A 17,990-nucleotide genomic window follows, 5' to 3' on the forward strand; every position below is an offset into this window, starting at 1 on the left:
TTGCGAGAGCTGGTCATATCTGGTTTCTAAGTTTAAATGCTATAAACATGAATGTTAGAGAAAATCAGGGCAAATTAACTAGGAAAAATCCTTTTGTGACCATATCTTGTTGCATCACAGATTGACTAATTTGTCCTAACGAGGCAGATATACACTTGGCATTTAATGGAACAAAATAGAGCCCACACACAGAAAAGTGAAACTATTAGGCATGAGAGAATAGCTCCTTGTTAAAACAGGTCAATTACTGCTTTTATTGCAAAATGGAGCCTGGTATTGATAAAAAGCTCTCCATGAAGTGTTTCCTTGCTCACTCAAGTGTACTAATGATTTAATTCTCTCTGAGTCCTTTGGAGTAGATTATTGTAACTAGTCTAAAAGCTGTTGGTGAATTCAACTCTCAGAAAGAGGTAGCTTTTCCAACAGTACTATGTCCTCAGCTTTGCAGAATGTTGGTTTTGTGCCTTGACAACTTTATCCAGACATGGGCTTCTAATTGGCAAAAAAGCCCACTTTACTCTGGAGAACCCGTTTCCCTGACAATCAAATCTGTCCTTCCATATCTATCAATCATAATTAATCTCTCTCTTTTTTTGGTTTAAATTTGTATATTTTATTCTTCAGGTTTGAAATAAGTTTCCTCATTGTCCTTCGACATGCACCTTCCATGCACAGGGGAACCTCCTCAGCATTTAGGGCTAGCATTATTCTATTTAAACTGACACTTCCACCTTCCAAACTCTACACTGCTCTGCAGCGTCTTTTCATACCTTCAGCATTTGCCTGAAAGAGCCAGGAAACAGTGGGACATCTATCCTTAAGGAGAGCCAATGCTTATATCTTTAGTGGCTCACTTCTTAAAAGGAGCGCTCTGTCCATCATCTTTGTACTTTTGTCTTGCCTTTTCCCTTCCTAGGCCTTTGTGGCTGAGTCTATACAAAGTCTATTATCTCTACCTAGCAGTTTACCCAGCAGGATTTCCCTGACCAGTGCGGACAAATTTTTATTTATTTATTTATTTTGTGTTGGGGTGGGGGGCAGGGGGGAAAACCTGTGCTCTACAACACAGCAGACCACCTGCATCTCCCCAGGGGGCATCTAGTGTGATTTTATAACACTACTTTTAGCACAGATCTCAGACAAAAATCCCCAACTGTGCCAGCCAGGGAATCTATGCTGGCAAAAGCTATTTAGACATGGATGTTGCTGGTAGGGCTACAGCCATAATATGGACAGGACCTCTGTCTATCTTTTCATCAAATTTTGCTTTTCTTTATGATAAGCCTCTTCTAATGGTTTTCATTGCTTAAAATAGAAAGGATTCCTTTTCAATCCAGCTTTGGTGCGAACTAATAAGCATATGAATTCCAAATATGTGCTCCTTTATTTACTTCAACTAGGTGCTAGCTGTAGTATCTACTTATGTATCAGAGGGGTAGCTGTGGTAGTCTGGATCTGTAAAAGTGGCAAAGAGTTCTGTGGCACCTTATAGACTAACAAACGTATTGGAGCATGAGGTTTTGTGGATGAAAACCCACTTTGCCGCAGAACTCCTTATCTACTTTTGGCCATTTATTAAGCACAATAACAAGAAATATTGCACTGGAGTAAAGGGAGTTGGTTTGAAATAATCATACTGAGTACTTTGTTTTCCAAGCAATTTATAAACACTAGCTACCTAATTAAGTTTCTCAATGCCCCTGTGAAGAAGCTGAATATTATCTTCATTTTCCAGATGGGCAGAAAGGCCTATAGCACAGTTCTTTTCATGGTTTTTTTTGGCCCATCTGTTTTACAAACCATGATGATCCTGCCACATGGCCTGAGTTTGAAGAGAACTGAAGTTTGCTTACTCCCTTTGTGCCCCTGTCTATCAGCCTCTTCTTGTACCAAGGTCTTTTAGTCAGTAGGACAGACGTGTTGAAGTCCTGCCTAGATACTGAAATTTAACAGTGTTGTCAGTGGGTTTCCCAGACATGGCTAAAAATTGTTTTGTTTTTACTGATGATGGAACCTAACTGTGGCTTAATAGTGTTCTTGAATTGTGCTACTCAAGGTTTTAGCATGGTTTAGAACAGGGGAGGGCAAACTACGGCCCGGGGGCCGCATCTGGCCCTTCAGATGTTTTCAGTTCGGCCCTCGAGCTCCAGCTGGGTAGCAGGGTTGGGGGCTTACCCTGCTCCATGCATGCCGGAGCTCTGTGTTGCTCCTTCAAGCAGCTCCCCCCTCCTATGCATAGGGACAGCTGGGGGCACCACACACTGTCCCCACCCCAAGTGCCACTCCTGCAGTTCTCCTTGTCCAGGAACAGCGGCCAGTGGGAGCTGCAGGGGCGGTGCCTGCGGATGGCGCAGTGTGCAGAACTGAGTGGCCACGCCTCTGTGTAGGAGCCATGGGGGGGACATGCTGCTCCTTCTGGGAGCTGCTTGAGGTAAGTGGGTTCCAGAGCCTGCACCCCTGACCCCATCCTGCGCCCTAATCCCTCTCCCACCCTCTGAACCCCTCGGTACCAGCCTGGAGCACCCTCCTGCGCCCCCAACCGTCATCCCCAGCCCCACCCCGGAGTCCTCACCTCCTCCTGCACCCCAACCCTCAATTTCATGAGCATTCATGGCCCGCCCTACGATTTCCACACCCAGATGTGGCCCTTGGGCCAAAAACTTCGCCCACCCCTGAGCTAGGGTGTCCAGTTTTGGTTGGATGTATTCCTGGAGGTTTCATCACATGACATCTTTAATTCAAGATTAATCTTTAATTCTTGGAAACTCCAGGACAATCATGAAAGGTTGGCAACCCTATATGGAAGAGCTCTTATAACCTGTTTTGAAACTGTCTTTCTAACCCAGTCCTGATCTACCGTTCGAGGGAAAGTACTTTAGCATTTCCTCTTGCAAGAATAATGTATAAAAATCATCAGACTAATTCTGTTCCTGTTTAGTGTAGGGAGAGCTTGAGAGCCCCTTGAAAGCTCAGAAGGGTTTAATAATCTGTAGACTTGAGTGTGACAATCTCAGCAGGGTTTGCCAGCCTCCTTCATGTTACCACTGGTCCTGAAATCATTCCATGAAGCAAATTAACAATAGAGTAGTAATGCAGGTATCCAATAGAAAAGAAGTTCTGCAGTTATGGGCCTGTTCTAACTCCTAGTGAAGGCATTGGGAGTCTTGAGTTGGATTGGGTCCTACGCTGAGGTGTATTTCACAACATACTGCTAACTGGGGCAATTCCTTTCAATTTTCACTAGGTTTTAGCTCCTATTTTCCATTTTCGGGTAAAATCAGGGTTTGTACAAACTTATAACGGAAAAGAAGCAAACTACTAATTGCTGGGTATAATTGAGTTATACCAAACAATTTCAGTCGTGTTGTGAATCTCTCTATTTTTAATTGTGTAAGTGTCACTAGAAATCTCTAAAAGGCTCTGAAATCAGTGGGTGTGGGTATGTCTTGTAATAGGGCTGATAGTGGATTTATTACAGGTTCTTAGGGTGGAGGAGAGGAAAAAAATGCCACTTTCCAGGAAAGAAGGATATAAACTGTTTTGAAGTACAGTGAAAGTCTAAACCAACTTCAAAAAAGTGTTTCTCACCATTGATCTTCCTCTGGTGCAGCTCCATCAGTGGGAGGGGCTTGTAGTAGACAGGCTGCCAGTGTTTTAACCACTGTTACCTAGGCCTGCTCTAAGCAGAGTTAGGTGACATGATGGTTAAAATGCATGTGGCTGGTCTATGGTAGCTGGAGGACTGCAGCAGTGTGAAATACGCCTACACTAGTGTTTGTGTTAGCAGAAGTTAAGTGTCTGTGTGGCATAGATGTGACTTTTGTTTTTCTTTCCTCCTCTTCCAGGTGATTCCTCCGAAGGAATGGAAGCCCCGAAAGACTTACGATGACATCGATGACATGGTCATCCCAGCGCCTATCCAGCAGGTGGTGACTGGGCAGTCGGGATTATTCACCCAGTATAATATACAGAAGAAACCCATGACGGTGGGAGAATACCGGCGTCTGGCCAACAGTGAGAAGTATGTAATTGTTATGAATGACAATCTGGTGTGGTATTGTGAATTGGGAGGGGCAGTTGGAAAGCCTTTCTTCTTTACAAGCTGGGAAGGAATTGCAGCCAAACTTGTTAAATTGGAAACATTCTGGTGGGAATGGCTTGTACTTGTAATGTTTCAGATTTGTAGTCGGAGGAGGCTGTGCTGGAGCATCCTTGTATGTTCTGCTGAACGTGTACAGGCACCCTCCCCGACCCAGCCTGGCCCGAACCTGCCACAGCCGGGGGCTAGGCAACCGACCCGACCCAGCCTAGCCCTGAACCTGCTGTGTCCAGGGGAGAGGTACCTCTCCTCCCCAGCCCAGGTGCTGCCGCAGGAAGAGAGAGCTGGGGGGGGGGGGGCAACCTCTCTCCCCACTGTAACCCCAGGGAGCCCCACTGCACTCTAAACCCCTCATCCCTGTCCCCAGCCGGAGCCCTCAAGCCCACCCTCTGCCTCAGCCCTGAGCCGCCTCCTACACTCCAAACCCCTTGGCCCCACCCCGCCACATTAATTTTGTTATGTGCACCAATATGGAGGTGATGTGTCACACATCACCTCCGTATTGATGCACATAAAAAAATTCATTCCGCACATGGGTGGGAAAAATTAGAGGGAACACTAGTTGCAGCCAATCAGTTACAGTAGGTAGAACAGAGTGATTAACTAGGTGTTCGGATATAGGTTCCTCTGGGTCTGCTAAGTAGCTCAAAGTGTAGAAGACAGTAACTATACTTGTTGAACATCTAAGTTCCTAAACTCTTAGCTTTTCCCTTTGCTGGTCAGGTATTGTACTCCTCGTCACCAAGATTTTGAAGACCTGGAACGCAAATACTGGAAGAATCTGACATTCGTCTCACCAATTTATGGGGCAGATATCAGTGGCTCACTATATGATGCAGTAAGTGATATGTACATACTTTTCAGCTGCTTGTTAGATGGACCATAACGTTTAGTTCCCGCTTAATAAATAGCAATAATAATTCTTCAGTGCCTTGCAATGCACTAGAATTGCATTGCACTTTACAAACAGTTAATTTATCTTGGCAACACCTGTGCAAGGGCAGGTATTGTCCCCGTTTTCTTCACGGGGAAACTATATGGTCTGATTTTCAGAGTGCTGGGCAGTGGAGTCAGTGGAAGCTGAGAGTGCTTGGCCTCTCTAAGAATCAGACAAAAAGTACCTAATCAAAGATCACACGAAGCCTCTGGCAGAGATGAGACTGGTGATCTGTTCTCCTGATTCATCCGCAACACCATTAAAGAAAATGGCCACCCAGTTAGAATGGACTGTCCAACCAGATGGACTCTAGGAAAAGCAAGCGCATCTGCCACCTTCCTGTTTTGGGTGGGGTTTTTTTCCCCTTTGGAAAAGCAGCCAAAGAGTGAAATAGATTTCTGCTGAAGTGCTGTGGCGATCCGGAAACACAACACTTCAGGCCTTGTGCTCGTAATAAAAAATTATCTTCACTATCTGTAAATACAACGTTTTAACTGAAAATAACACTCATTTTTGAAGAGACAAAGTAACGGAATATAAACTGATAAATCTCTTTTTTTAATACATCTAAAATGTTTGGTTAATGTGGACAGTTTTATTTATAGGCAAGTATTTTAGAATCCGAGTATCCTTAATATAATGTAGTACCTGTTTACTTGCCAAGGTAAAGCTGGATTGGACCAATGAAGGGTCTGGTCTTTCCCTAATACCTGATTTGTACAGACTTCACCTATTTTTAAACCACCTAAAACTGTAATTTAATCTGCCTTAACAAAGAGTTACTACTTTTTTCTCTTTAAATATCTAAATGCACATTTATATAAAATATTTTAAAATAACTTCTAAACCAGACACAAATCTACAAAATATTTAAGTTATTAAATATGTGGTGGTGTGTTTTTTGTACACGGAGGTGGGATTTTCAAAAGAATTCACCCTTGGTCTAACTCTGCTCCTGATGAAGTCAATGGTGAAATCTTCTTATATAAACTATTTTAGCTTCATGGATGAGTAGGAAATTCATATGGATTTCTAATTCTTCATTTTGAGTGTAATTGTCCTGCACACCTATCTACAATGAGCTGGGATAAAGAGTGAACATGTTTCACTGGTTAGACCCCAATGTGCAGAGCAGAGCCCATATCCAGTTGGAACTACAGGGGTTATTTAGGTAACTGTAATATCTCTTTTCAGAGGAGTTGGACACCTTTTTTTATTGGTTGCGAGTGTCCTAAGATGACTTTTGTGTGTTCACTGGGGAAAGTGACTAGATCAGGGGTCGGCAACTTATGGCATACGAGCCAATTTTTAATGGCACGCTGGGGCCTGCCGGGACCCCAGTGTGCCATTAAAAATCCTGCCAATGCGGTAAGCTGCAGGATCCGCGCTCGCGGGCTGGAGAGCCGGGCCGACCACAGCAAGCTGCTGGCCCCTCCCCTGCCTTCCCCCCTCTTCCCCATGAGCCATGCTGCCATGAGCACAGTGCTGTGGGGGCTGAGGCTGCGCGCTCCTGCGGGGCAGCGTTTGGCTCTGTGGGGAGGGAAAGACGGTCCCCACTGATCCGGAGTCCTGCCACCACGTGCAGCCCCGCCCCGCTCCTCAGAGCACTGCGTGCGTGGCAGCAGGACTCTGGATCAGCGGGGAGCCTCATGGTAAGGGGTCTGGGTCTGTGGGAGGGGGTTGGATAAGGGGTGGGGGCAGTCGGGACAGGGAGCAAGGTGGGTTGGATGGGGGGTGGGATCCCGAGGGGTGGTTAGTGACGGGGGTCTCTGGAGGGGGCAGTCAGGGAGCAGGGGGGTTTAGATGGGACATGGGAGTCCTGGGCTCTGTTAGGGGGTGGGGGGTGGATAGGGGTCAGGGAACAGGGAGCAAGGAGGGTCCTGGGGAGGCAGTTAGGGTGGGGGGATCTCTGGAGGGAACGGTCAGGGGAGGGAGCAGGGGGGCATTGTATGGGTCCAGAGTTCTGGCGGTCCTGTCAGGGGTGGGGAGCGGTTAGTTAGGCATGGGAGTCCGGGGGGTTCTGTCTGGGTGCAGGGGTGTGGATAAGGGTTGGGGCAATCAGGGGACAGGTAGGAGGTAAGGTCCTAAGGGGGGCAGTCAGGGGACAAGGGGCAGGGAGGCTTAGATGGGGGTGGGGTCCCAGGAGGGGGTAGTCAGGACAAGGAGTGGGTGGGATTGGGGGTTCTGGGGGTGGCAGTTACCCAGCCCTCTGCCCTGAGCCCCGCACCCCACACCCTCCCCCAGGCCCCTCCCCTGAGCTCTGTACCACCCCGCCCTCTGTTGACTGCAACCCCCGCCCGCGTGACCCTAGCCCTGACTCTGGCACCCTCACACATACCCACCCCCCCTACCCTGACACTTGCACCCCACTCACATGTGCCTAGCCCTCTGCCCTGACTCTTGTACCCCCTACATCCCCAGCCCCTCCCACATCCCATGCACCCTGCACATCCCCAGCCCCATCCTGAGCACCAAGTAGGAGCTCCTGCACCCCCACTCACATTCCCACCTGCACCCCTCACACCAAATGGGAGCTGCTCAGGTAAGTGCCCCCACACCTAAACCACCTGCCCCAACCCTGAACCCCCTCCCTCATTCTAGCTCCTGGCCAGACCCTTCATCCCCAGCCCTGTGCTCAGTCCACTCCCACCCTCAGCTCAGTGAAGAGAGAGGAAGAGAATGGGCCAGAACCAGGGAGATGGTAGATACCTGCTGTATGTGGGAAGGGCTGGGACCTCAGACCGGCAGCGGGCTGAGGGGGTCCCGCAGCTGGGATCCCGGCTGGCAGGAGCCAGTGAATGGAACCTCTGAGCGGCAGTGGGCTGAGCGGGCCAGCAGCGTAAGATCAACATTTTAATTTAATTTTAAATGAAACTTCTTAAACATTTTGATGATCTTGTTTATTTTACAATATAGCACTAGTTTAGTTATATAATATATAGACTTGTAGAGAGAGACCTTCTCAAAAACATTAAAATGTATTACCGGCACGTGAAACCTTAAATCAGAGTGAATAAATGAAGACTCGGCACACCACCTCTGAAAGGTTGCTGACCCCTGGACTAGATAGTGGTTATAAAGAACTTCTAAAAATCAGAATAAGGTTCTCTTTGAAAAGAAGAAATATACAATGGTCCCCTCATCCTTCTTTCCTTTTGAGTAGAAAACTGCATCTCTGGAGCGTTGACTGACTGGTTGTAATATTTAGACAGTTAAAAAGAGATCACACTGTCAAACGTGTAGTGCTTCTGTATACGCAACAGAGCAAACACTGGGAACAAACATTCTACACTGGAGCTACTTGACTGTATAAAGAAAAATACACTCCCCCCCCCCCCCCCCAACTTATCTGACTTGGAATAAATACACATTATTGAGGCTTCCACAGCAGTGGTTACTCAAAATGTTCGTTGACTTGACTTAAATATATTAATATTAGTATCTCTTGCATGCCTGTGGCATTTTCCAGTGATGATAACCTGGATGAAATATATTGATTCTTAAAAAAAACACTTTTCAAAATTGATTTTTGCACCGGTATTTGAACCTTATAAGTAGGGTTTATTCACTTCAGATAAACAGATAACCTGTAATTGGACCACCAGACATTTAAATGTATACGCATACTCTTGGTAACTGGCTTTGTCTAAATATTTATGTTGCTCCCATCACTGAGGTTTTGGAATGCTCAGATATGTAGTTACGTTACACCTGTTGTGCCACTTCCTTTTGTGTTTTTATTGGGATCCTTTCTGAGGTGCTGTGCAGGTTGATGTAAAAGTGGAATCAAGGGACACTTAACCTTTAACGTGTTCCATGTTTCCATGTATTGAAAAGTGCATTTGAATTGGTGTTTGGCATAACAGTAGAGATACTTTTAATATGGTTGTGAAAAAGGTTTAATTTAACAGTTAGCCATTTAAACTATGTTAAGTTAAATTGCTTTTTAAGAGCAATAGTGTGGATGCAACTTGAATCTCTACTAATCCTATAGGTGCTGCAAGCCAGCTGAAGCAGGTATTTCAAGAACAATTTTGAATACATATGGGGCACTCATAGGGGGAGGGTACTGCTAGCTTCCTTTTGGAAATTCTGCACTCCGTCAACCTTTCCGCTACCATCTTGTGCTCATCTGTGGTCTTACCAGTCTCTACTGAGATGGAGAAAACCAACGAACAGGAACTGTTAAACTTTTTTTCTCTCCACTGTTGCTTCTCTTGAAATCTTAAAAATAGCAAAATTCCACATCCCAATTTTGTCTTCATGACATCTGTAGGCCAGCATTTGAGGTGGGCCACTGTAATTTTACTTTGGCTTTGCATGTATTCTCATTAATTAAGGGCACTTTTGAAAGCACTGAATCTAACAGTCTGTTCAGTGAAGGACTGCTGCTGCTTTAGAGCCATCTACTGGTATAGGCACTATACAGTCCAATGCACTTAATCAGTGTCCTCAAAGTGGATCCTTCACTTGAAAGTTATTTGAAAAAAGCATGTAAATTTACTTTACTGTTACTCAATTTTATTTTTCTGATTGAGTCAGTTTTCCAGTGGTGGAGCCCCCACAGAACACACACGCCTGTTTTGGAGATAATGCAGCTTCTAATTAAACACTATCTTGAAGCCTTACCAAAGAAGTAGCAAAACCTTTCCTTAGTATATGGTGAACATTTATTTAAAAAAAACCAAATATATTGGAAATGACTGGAACTTAAAGGGACTGAATTAGTGCAGACACAGAAGCCTGTCTGGAAAACACAAGGCGTTAGAATAAATTTATATCCAAATTTTAGGCTTTAAAGAGAGAGAAAATTTTGGATGTGAACATAATTCCTTTTAACCTTTTTGTGTATCTTATAGCTTCTGTAATCACTTGGGGGCTGAGGGGGAAAGAGGAGATGTAGGGCATAAACTGCACTGCATAAAATATATGGATTTTTTTAAAAAAAGATTAATCTGTTTATATAAAAGAGTAGCATCTGAGTTCATATTAACCAAGATAAAAATGTTGCAAGGTCTATCCCTGTCATGTTTCAAAGCATGCATTGATGCCTCTTTGGGCTCAGGAAGTTAGCCCTTATTTCTTTATTGTGTCGTATTGTACCTATGACGTACCTGACTTCAGCAAATTTTAGAGACAGAATACTAGAGCAGATCAAGGATTATCGGTCTGTTCTGCTAAAGCAGCTCCTGATATGTTTCTGCTTTGACTATACTGAATGGAGCCCTCTTGTCTTGTAGGATGTAGAAGAATGGAATATTGGGAATCTGAACACCCTGTTGGACATGGTGGAGCATGAATGTGGGATTATCATAGAAGGTGTGAACACCCCCTACCTTTATTTCGGCATGTGGAAAACAACATTTGCATGGCATACTGAGGACATGGATCTCTACAGCATCAACTACCTACATTTTGGGGAGCCGAAATCCTGGTAAGTGGGTAGAATGTTGGTGAGAGAAATAATCGTGAACTTTTGTCTCTGCTCGGACACTACCCTAGCCTCATGTTCTACTTCTATATAAGGTCTTGTGTATCGCCCCAGTACACAACCTTGATAGGAAGCCAACTGCTAGTAATTGACAATAAGATGAAAGTGAATATATTTGGTCATAAAGTTGATATCACTGTAAGTTAGTACCCCTTAGACTTCAGATTAGTTATACTGACATAAACAGCTGGCTTCTTTCATTGCACAAAAAACTCCTGAAAACCCAGTCTACACTAGCATTCCTTTGCAGGCTATTTCAATAGAGGTCTACACAGGCTCTCTTTCGTGACTCTTTCTCTCCTACTTGCCATTTGAATACATTATCTTTCCTTCACTTCTCTGTCTTGCTGTCTCACTTTGAAGTATAAGTCCTGGCTCTGACATCCTCCTTTAAGGGTGTCCATAAGAGAATAGGGCTCTTGGGGAGGGAAGGGGCTAAAAACAGTGAGAGCTGTATTTCAACATTGAGAATTTTTGTAATGAATGCACAGGATTGAAGCTGAGAGACATAAGCAAACAGTGACAGTGAAACATGAGCACTGCAGTCCTCACATTTTGCTGTGGGGCAGACGGCATCTGTTATCTTAAGCTTCTACGGTTCAATATGCCAGATATTCCCAATCTCTGGAGGAAGCTGAGGGAATTAATTTTTCCTGGCTGATTTTTGAATCAGCATATTAAGTATTTTTTGGAGGCGTTTATGCATTTCCTGGTTAAAACTAGCTTTCTATGAAAATGATCAATAAATAGGGTGAAATGAAGGAATCAGGGAAGATGGGATTAAATAGCTTATAAAAAGCCTGTATATTTGGTTTCCACAGGCTTCCTTCTGTTTAAAAGTATAACCAGAGAGACTTGGTGACCCAAAAGAGTGATTTGCCGGGGATCTTGATGTGACTAATAAATATTGACATTTGCATGCAAATTCAAGCTTAAATGTCACAGTAAAGCTCTTGTCACTGTGCCCTGGCACTGGCAGACAAGATTTTCCCATCTCTCAACAGTATGAGTCCCCAGTGATGCCACTTATTTCCAGGCTGATAGAGCCTGCGGGTGAATGAGAGTTGCCAGGAGGAAAGAGCTTGTAATGGATAAATATGGTGTTCCTTTACAATACAGATGGAATGGGGAGGAGGGGCTAGTCTGTGACACATTCAGCCGTGGTCTTGATGCAAATCTTTGAATCACCCAATGGAAGATATTAATCTATTTTTGTGGCTCACCTGGCTTCAGTTTCTCTTATTCAGACAGAGGTGAAAGGACTTACAGGAGCAGTTATGCTCTCTGTGATAAACTAGTGTGACTTGAGGAGAAGTGGATCTCTGGGCTGTGAATAAAAAGTGACAAACTTTCATTTTAGATACCATCAAGTTGTCTTTGTCTTTGGAGGCAGCACATTCAAAATCATCTTTATTTGGTCCCTGGTCTCCACTAGGTGGTGCCAGAGGCGCATCAGACATTTTTACTATCCTTTAACCATGTAGCAGTGAGCGTGAGGAAAGGTAAAGCTTAAAGTCTTGGTTTTGGTAGTCTAAAGCCACACATCAGCAAGTAGATGTAATTTGATGTAAAATGTGTGCTCTAAAATGCTACATGCAGAATCCATCATTAATGTAGACAGGGTTTGCATTGGGTGCATGTGGTTTTAATGATACCTCTCACTCCTTTACACGTTTGTGCATAGTCATCCCCTTTTCTTTGTTTCTTGAGGTTTTTCATTCTGTACTCCAGAAGAGGAGTGTTGCCTTCAGAAAACAGGAATGAGACCAGTTTATCTCTTGAGAGAAACATAGGCCCAGCACCAAAATAGCAGCTGCTGCTTTGTATACAAAGACCCTGCACAGTAGCATTTGGATTTTGTGGGTGAAGGTTTAAGAATAAAGGCTGTGGGGTTCCATTCCGCGGTTAGCGCATAAAGCGAAAAACGCGTATAGTCAAAATGACATTGAGTTGAATGACGGGCGGAATCTCCCGCATTACAAGTACAGTATTAAAATTGTTTTTTGTCTTTTTTTGTTTTTGTTTTTGCCGACCACATAAAGCTGAAATTGCGCATGTTAAATATGTGTAAGATGCAACAGACCTGTAGAATCTAGAGAAAATAAGCCATTTTTAAATGGCACTGTAGGTATATGAGGCCTGACTTGAAATGTTGCCCTTCTACCCTGCATTTTTCCAGTATCACAAATTCTTTGTGGAGTAATATAAGTAACGGGCAGTGACGCTCATCAAAAGAACAACCAGCCCTTCCTGTAATGCTGTTGCGGCTTCCCTCAATACCAGTTCTGCATTAAGCAGTGGGATTCCCACAAGTTAGCCCCTGTTTCTGTGGGAGAAGTAGAGCTTGTAGCTAAAGATGACTGTGTGTGCTGCACAGTTACCTGAAGGAGGCAAAACAGAGAGAACTGAAAGCTCAACCTGTTTCATAGAGCCAACAGCTGCCAAAGTGCTTAGAGGGTTTTATCTGCTTTTGTTTCTTTCATCTTGCTCAGGAGTTGGGGGTGGAGGCAGGTGAAGCAAGAGGAGACCTGCAAAAACTGAATCCCAGTTCCTAGTGGAGAGGTAAAGAGGAATCACAGTTGTTGGAGAGAGTGACCACCAGACATTTGTGCATGGGCTGGGGAGGAGAAATGATAAAACCTGCTTTTAAAGGGACTTATGAGATTGTGTGGGTTTTTTTTTTTTTTTTTTGCGCCCATTAAAATTCCAGGAGAGTACTCTGCAACTGGTGGAGAGCTGATTGTGCCACGTTTAGCAGTGGAGGGTGGATAAGATTTTAGAGTAACCCAGCCATTCAGTGGCTGAGCAGGTTTTGTATTGTAACCAATTACATAAAGCAAATATTATGAAAAAGAAGGATGTTGAGGTCAGGCCATGGGTTGGGCAAAACATTTTTCTGTTGAGCCAAGCTTGTTATATAGATGAGTCTCTAACACAAAGGTAGATGTGTTTTGACAAGATGCCATTGCTGGTTTGGCAGGATTTCCGCTGTTCCCTTAAGCGCAAGGCTAGAGCACATCACTTGCCCAAGTCTTTTCCTCCTTGCTCTTCACCTTGACAGCTCCAGTTAATGATTTCTGAAGCTCTTCTGTGAAAGCACATTGTCTGATAAGGAGTCTGGAGTCTACAAACTTCTCTGAGCAGACCTGAGAATTTTCAGGCATGCTGGCCAATTCTCATCTCCCAGCTATGGTTGCAATGGTGTTACAGATCAGTGGGGGGAGCTCCTGAACTTCAGAACAGAGACTCCTGCACAGCAGGCTGGCCTCAGAGATGTCTGTAATGATGGTTCTGTTTTTCTGGCCGCACCTCCGTGGAAATTTTCCAGCATTCTTCATCCTTTTTATAGACTCTTCGACCCTGGCAGTGATCATCTTAGAGGCACCTCGGGGAATAGCAGGAGTGCAGAGAATTACAAACTCAACCAGTTTGGCGCTGTGCTCTGCAATAATAGAGGGAGGGCTATTGTTAGGTTGTAAGCTAGAGATATTTCTACACTGAAACTGAATGATCTTCCACCTGCTCGAAGTAGTCCATCAAATAAATAAATATTCCCCCCATACACATGTAAATATAAATATTTTTCTTATCCACGTCATTTTTTTTAGGTTTCTTTAGTTTAATCCAGAATGATGCTGTCAGGTCTCTAGTGAATAGTCTTGCTTTGCAGTGGAGGGGATCTTGCCCAGCCTAAAAGGCTGCTTATCGTCCTCCTGCCGGGAAGGGGGCAGAAATCAGGCTAAATGAGGTTGCCTCCCAGACTCTGGCCCTGGTGGGTTCTGCTGGAATTATCCCCCTCCAAGTTTTACTTTTCAGTGGACTTGGTAAAGGGAAGAAGCCCTTCAACTCTCCTTCAGGAGGGTGAGGAAAGTTTGGACAGTGGAAAGCCACTTCAGGACTCTTTCCAGTGAACATAAAGTGAATATGATAAGGTTCTCACAGGAGAGGGAGGCATGCGATATGATATGGGAGAGAGATTTTGTGTGGATGAGTCTCAGTGGAGAGCGTGCCCAGAAGAAGTCACTGTCCTCAAAGATTCCTGTCCTCAAAGATTCTGGGGTAAGTCAGCCTCCCACAAAGCATGGATTGTGTATGTTGGTATGGGAGTTACAATTAATGTTTGCATTTCAGTGGATGAAGATGACTTCTTAGTACCCTGAGTATAAGCTGTTTGTACAGCTGCTTGGTGTGTGTGTTTGTGTGTCTATTTCATTGTACAGAAGCTCTGGTGCCAACACCCCTTTGTGTTACTTCACTTTCATAGACTGAGCAGAACAAACTGTGACAAAATCAGTTCCTCCTCCAGTCTCATTTCCAAGGGAAGCAGATGCGAAATGTTGAGAGTAAAGTGAAGTACACAGACAGTGGAGGGTCATCCAGTGATAAGAGAGAGAGAAGGCGTCAAGAAAGGCAACTTTCTCTCTGCTTCCAAACTCTCACTAAACAATTGCCTCAATCCCTCAGCTTCTAGATCGGGGTAGTCAGTTATTTTTGTCAAGATCTAAATTTCTTGGTCAAGGTGTAATCAAGGATAGACTCCAGAGAACATAATAAAACAACAATAATAATGATGATTAAATAAAAAGATTTCAGGGTCCATTCAAAAGTGTGTGGCGGTCCATATTTGACCCGTGGTCCGCCTATTGACTTACACCTCTTCTAGGTCATCACACACACCCTGGGAGAAGAGATGGGTAACCATGTCTGTCCTCAGCTGGTGCTGTTCCTGCTTAGAGATCAACCCAAAGGGAGCACTGTGTTTTGCTTGCCTCTTTTCGGAAAAGCTTGTTCATATCTCCTTTGATGCTCCAATGTTCAGATTCATCTGTAGCGTGTTGTGATGACCATGTGGCTGTCTCAAGCCCAGCAGAGGCCATTCTTTGAGGCGTGAGGTAGGAAGGGGGCACCTCGACTCAAACAACACTTCAGGAAACTTTGAGCTGTTGAGTATTTCATTTTAAGCTTCATAGTCATGGAGCTGCCAGATTGAGTCTCTTGCTTGCATGTCTCTCCCTAATTATAATATACTGTTCCTCTTACATTAGTATCTTAATTACAACCTTTTCATAGTCTGTCTTCATTTTCTAAAGTTTGAATTTATTCCAGTTTGCAGCCTGTATTAAACCTCTTGTGGTAGGAGTTTTTACTGTCTCAATTATACGTATTATGTATAATTACCTTATATACCCATATGTGGAGCTTTAAAATGAGGCAAATTGTCAAATGACATTAACAGGAGACTTGACTTTATAATGGCAAAAGCAACTAAATTGAATGCCAAGACCAATGCTCTCTGCTCATCACACTCTGCTGAGGGATGTCTTTTGTCTCAGCCTTTATGAACTCAAAAGTTTGTGTTGAAACCATGACAATAGTAGTGCTACAAGGTGCCATATACTGAGGGTATGTCTGCACTACCCGCCAGATCGGTGGGTAGTGATCGATCTGTTGGGGATCGATTTATCTCGATTACACTAGACGCAATAAAAATCGATCCCAGATCGCTCTGCCATCAAGTCTGGAACTCCACCGCGGTGAGAGATGGAAGCGGAGTCGACAGGGGAGCAGCGGCAGTCGACTCACCGCTGTCCTCACGGCCAGGTAAATCAACCTAAGATACGCCGACTTCAGCTACGATATTCGTGTAGCTGGAGTTGCGTATCTTAGGTCGACTCCCACCTCAGTGTAGACCTAGCCTGAGTTTATATAAGCTCTCTTGTATCCTATGTTGAAGCTTGGTCACTATATCAATTCAAAGTTACAGTAGCAGTCATGCAGATTTAAGGTACCCGAATCAGCCAAGGGGTTAACACTGCTTTGCGCTATCTGTTGCCATCTGAAGATTTCCAGGTGCTTTCCAGACATTGCCTCGAAACAGCCTTCTGAAGTAGGCGAGTGTTAATATGTACCCATTTCACAGAGCAAGTTAGTAGCAGAACTGCTGTCATTGGTTCCCTTTATGCAGCTTGTTTAGTCTGCTGAGATACAGTTAGAGCATGAATTCCTAACTTAGAGGGTGCGGTTAATTACAATTGAACAATTTTTAATTGTGTTCTGGTCTTTTAAAAAAGCTAGCCATTGAGGTTAAAGCTAATATAGTCTTTAACCTATCCTTGCCCTGAAGTGCACAACTGAGTGACATTTGAAATTTGTCTTTGCCCTAGTATGAAGAATTATTCAGTACCTAAACAAATCCTTAAATTGTGAATGAGTTTGATACTGTGGATTTAGTTGGATATGTACATGAGACAGTAAGTCTCATACTGTTAGGTAGCCTCAGATCTGTGGTATGGAGCCCACTGAGTGTGTAATAAGGGTATGTCTTAGATGTTTTGAGAGCATCCCTGTATATGGGTAGTCGCACTATTGGATCTTTTTTTTCCCCCCAAACACCAGTGGAGTAACGTTCTTTAAAACTTTCTCTCCAAAAACATAGCTTGAGTCAAAGCAATGTGGGAGGAGGCTTCCCTGCATAGGCTAAATCTCTGTCCACAATGGTCAGGAGAAACTTGCTTGCCTCAGCCATGCTTGTAACTAGCCTGTTTCTGATCCCACATTCTTAGGGCCTAAATCCCCGTATTTTTCAGTGGAAATGAAATGGGGAGGTAAATTTGACAAATGTTTGTTTCTGTGCTAAGATATTGTTTATCTGGAAATGGAATATATTTGAGAACCCTCCTTCCTTCTCTCCTGACCAATGGCATAGACTGTAGCAACTGCAAATGGAAAAGAGCTGATAGTTTTGCTGCAGATTTTGTTTTTCATTATTGTCTCAGGGTGCATTGCAGCTCTCTTGGCCGGAACCCTTGCCCTCCCTGTCCTCCAGGATAGAAAATGTTAATCCCTCAGAAGTGATCTTGGATAAAGAAAATGACCTGCCTAATGCTGTTGTGAAGCTCAGCTGTGCCAGCTTCTTTCCTTCCCAGTGCTAAATACAGAGGCAGGACATTTTATCCTTGCTTATCCTCATCTCCTCTATGTAGTGTTCTTTACCCCCCACCCACTTTAACACACCCTCACATATGTTGCAATTTGCTTTGAGCTTGGTGCAGTCTCATTTTAGACTGCTGGGTTTAGTGTTTGGTACTGAATTGTCTGGCAACAGGGGGGAGTTGGGAGGGATATTTGTCCCTCACCCCATTATTGCCTTCTGATTATTACTCTCCCACGGGGGCAATAGCACAAGGATGTTCAAATGTTAAATCAATAATTTGTGTGATCAAACTTGATTAGTGGGATCCCTTTAACCCCGTACACTCTGGAGAGCATGTGAGTCTCTTAAGGGTAGATTAGCTGGAAACTTGAATGTGCCTGTTGACCTTTAGGAAACTGAGAACACTTTAAATACATTGCACTGAGTTTTTTCCTTTGGTTCATCTTCATGTAGATATTTCTCTGCTGTGTTTATTTTCTTCACTCTTTGCTTTGGGAGATTTTCACAAGAGAAAATATTTTTTTTTCTT

The 17,990-nt window shown here is 44.0% G+C and overlaps 1 protein-coding gene across 7 annotated transcripts in view; it reads left to right on the plus strand.

Annotated features, from left to right (window-relative positions):
* KDM4B (lysine demethylase 4B) overlaps positions 1 to 17,990 on the plus strand; it is a 172,479-nt gene that overhangs the window by 33,933 nt on the left and 120,556 nt on the right. For 6 of the 7 annotated variants that reach the window (XR_012656807.1, XM_075070876.1, XM_032777484.2 and 3 more), the window contains exons 3-5: positions 3,846 to 4,021; positions 4,823 to 4,937; positions 10,277 to 10,470. Coding sequence is in view for 6 of the 7 variants with exons in the window: in XM_075070876.1 (XP_074926977.1) it covers positions 3,846 to 4,021; positions 4,823 to 4,937; positions 10,277 to 10,470 (485 nt within the window). In the remaining variant the exon portion in view is untranslated. Of the gene's footprint in view, positions 1 to 3,845; positions 4,022 to 4,822; positions 4,938 to 10,276; positions 10,471 to 14,747; positions 15,116 to 17,990 lie in introns of those variants that run through there. The other variant, XM_032777789.2, reaches the window with a different exon arrangement.

Source organism: Chelonoidis abingdonii, chromosome 11 (assembly GCF_003597395.2).
Source record: "Chelonoidis abingdonii isolate Lonesome George chromosome 11, CheloAbing_2.0, whole genome shotgun sequence".
Lineage (NCBI taxonomy): Eukaryota > Metazoa > Chordata > Testudines > Testudinidae > Chelonoidis > Chelonoidis abingdonii.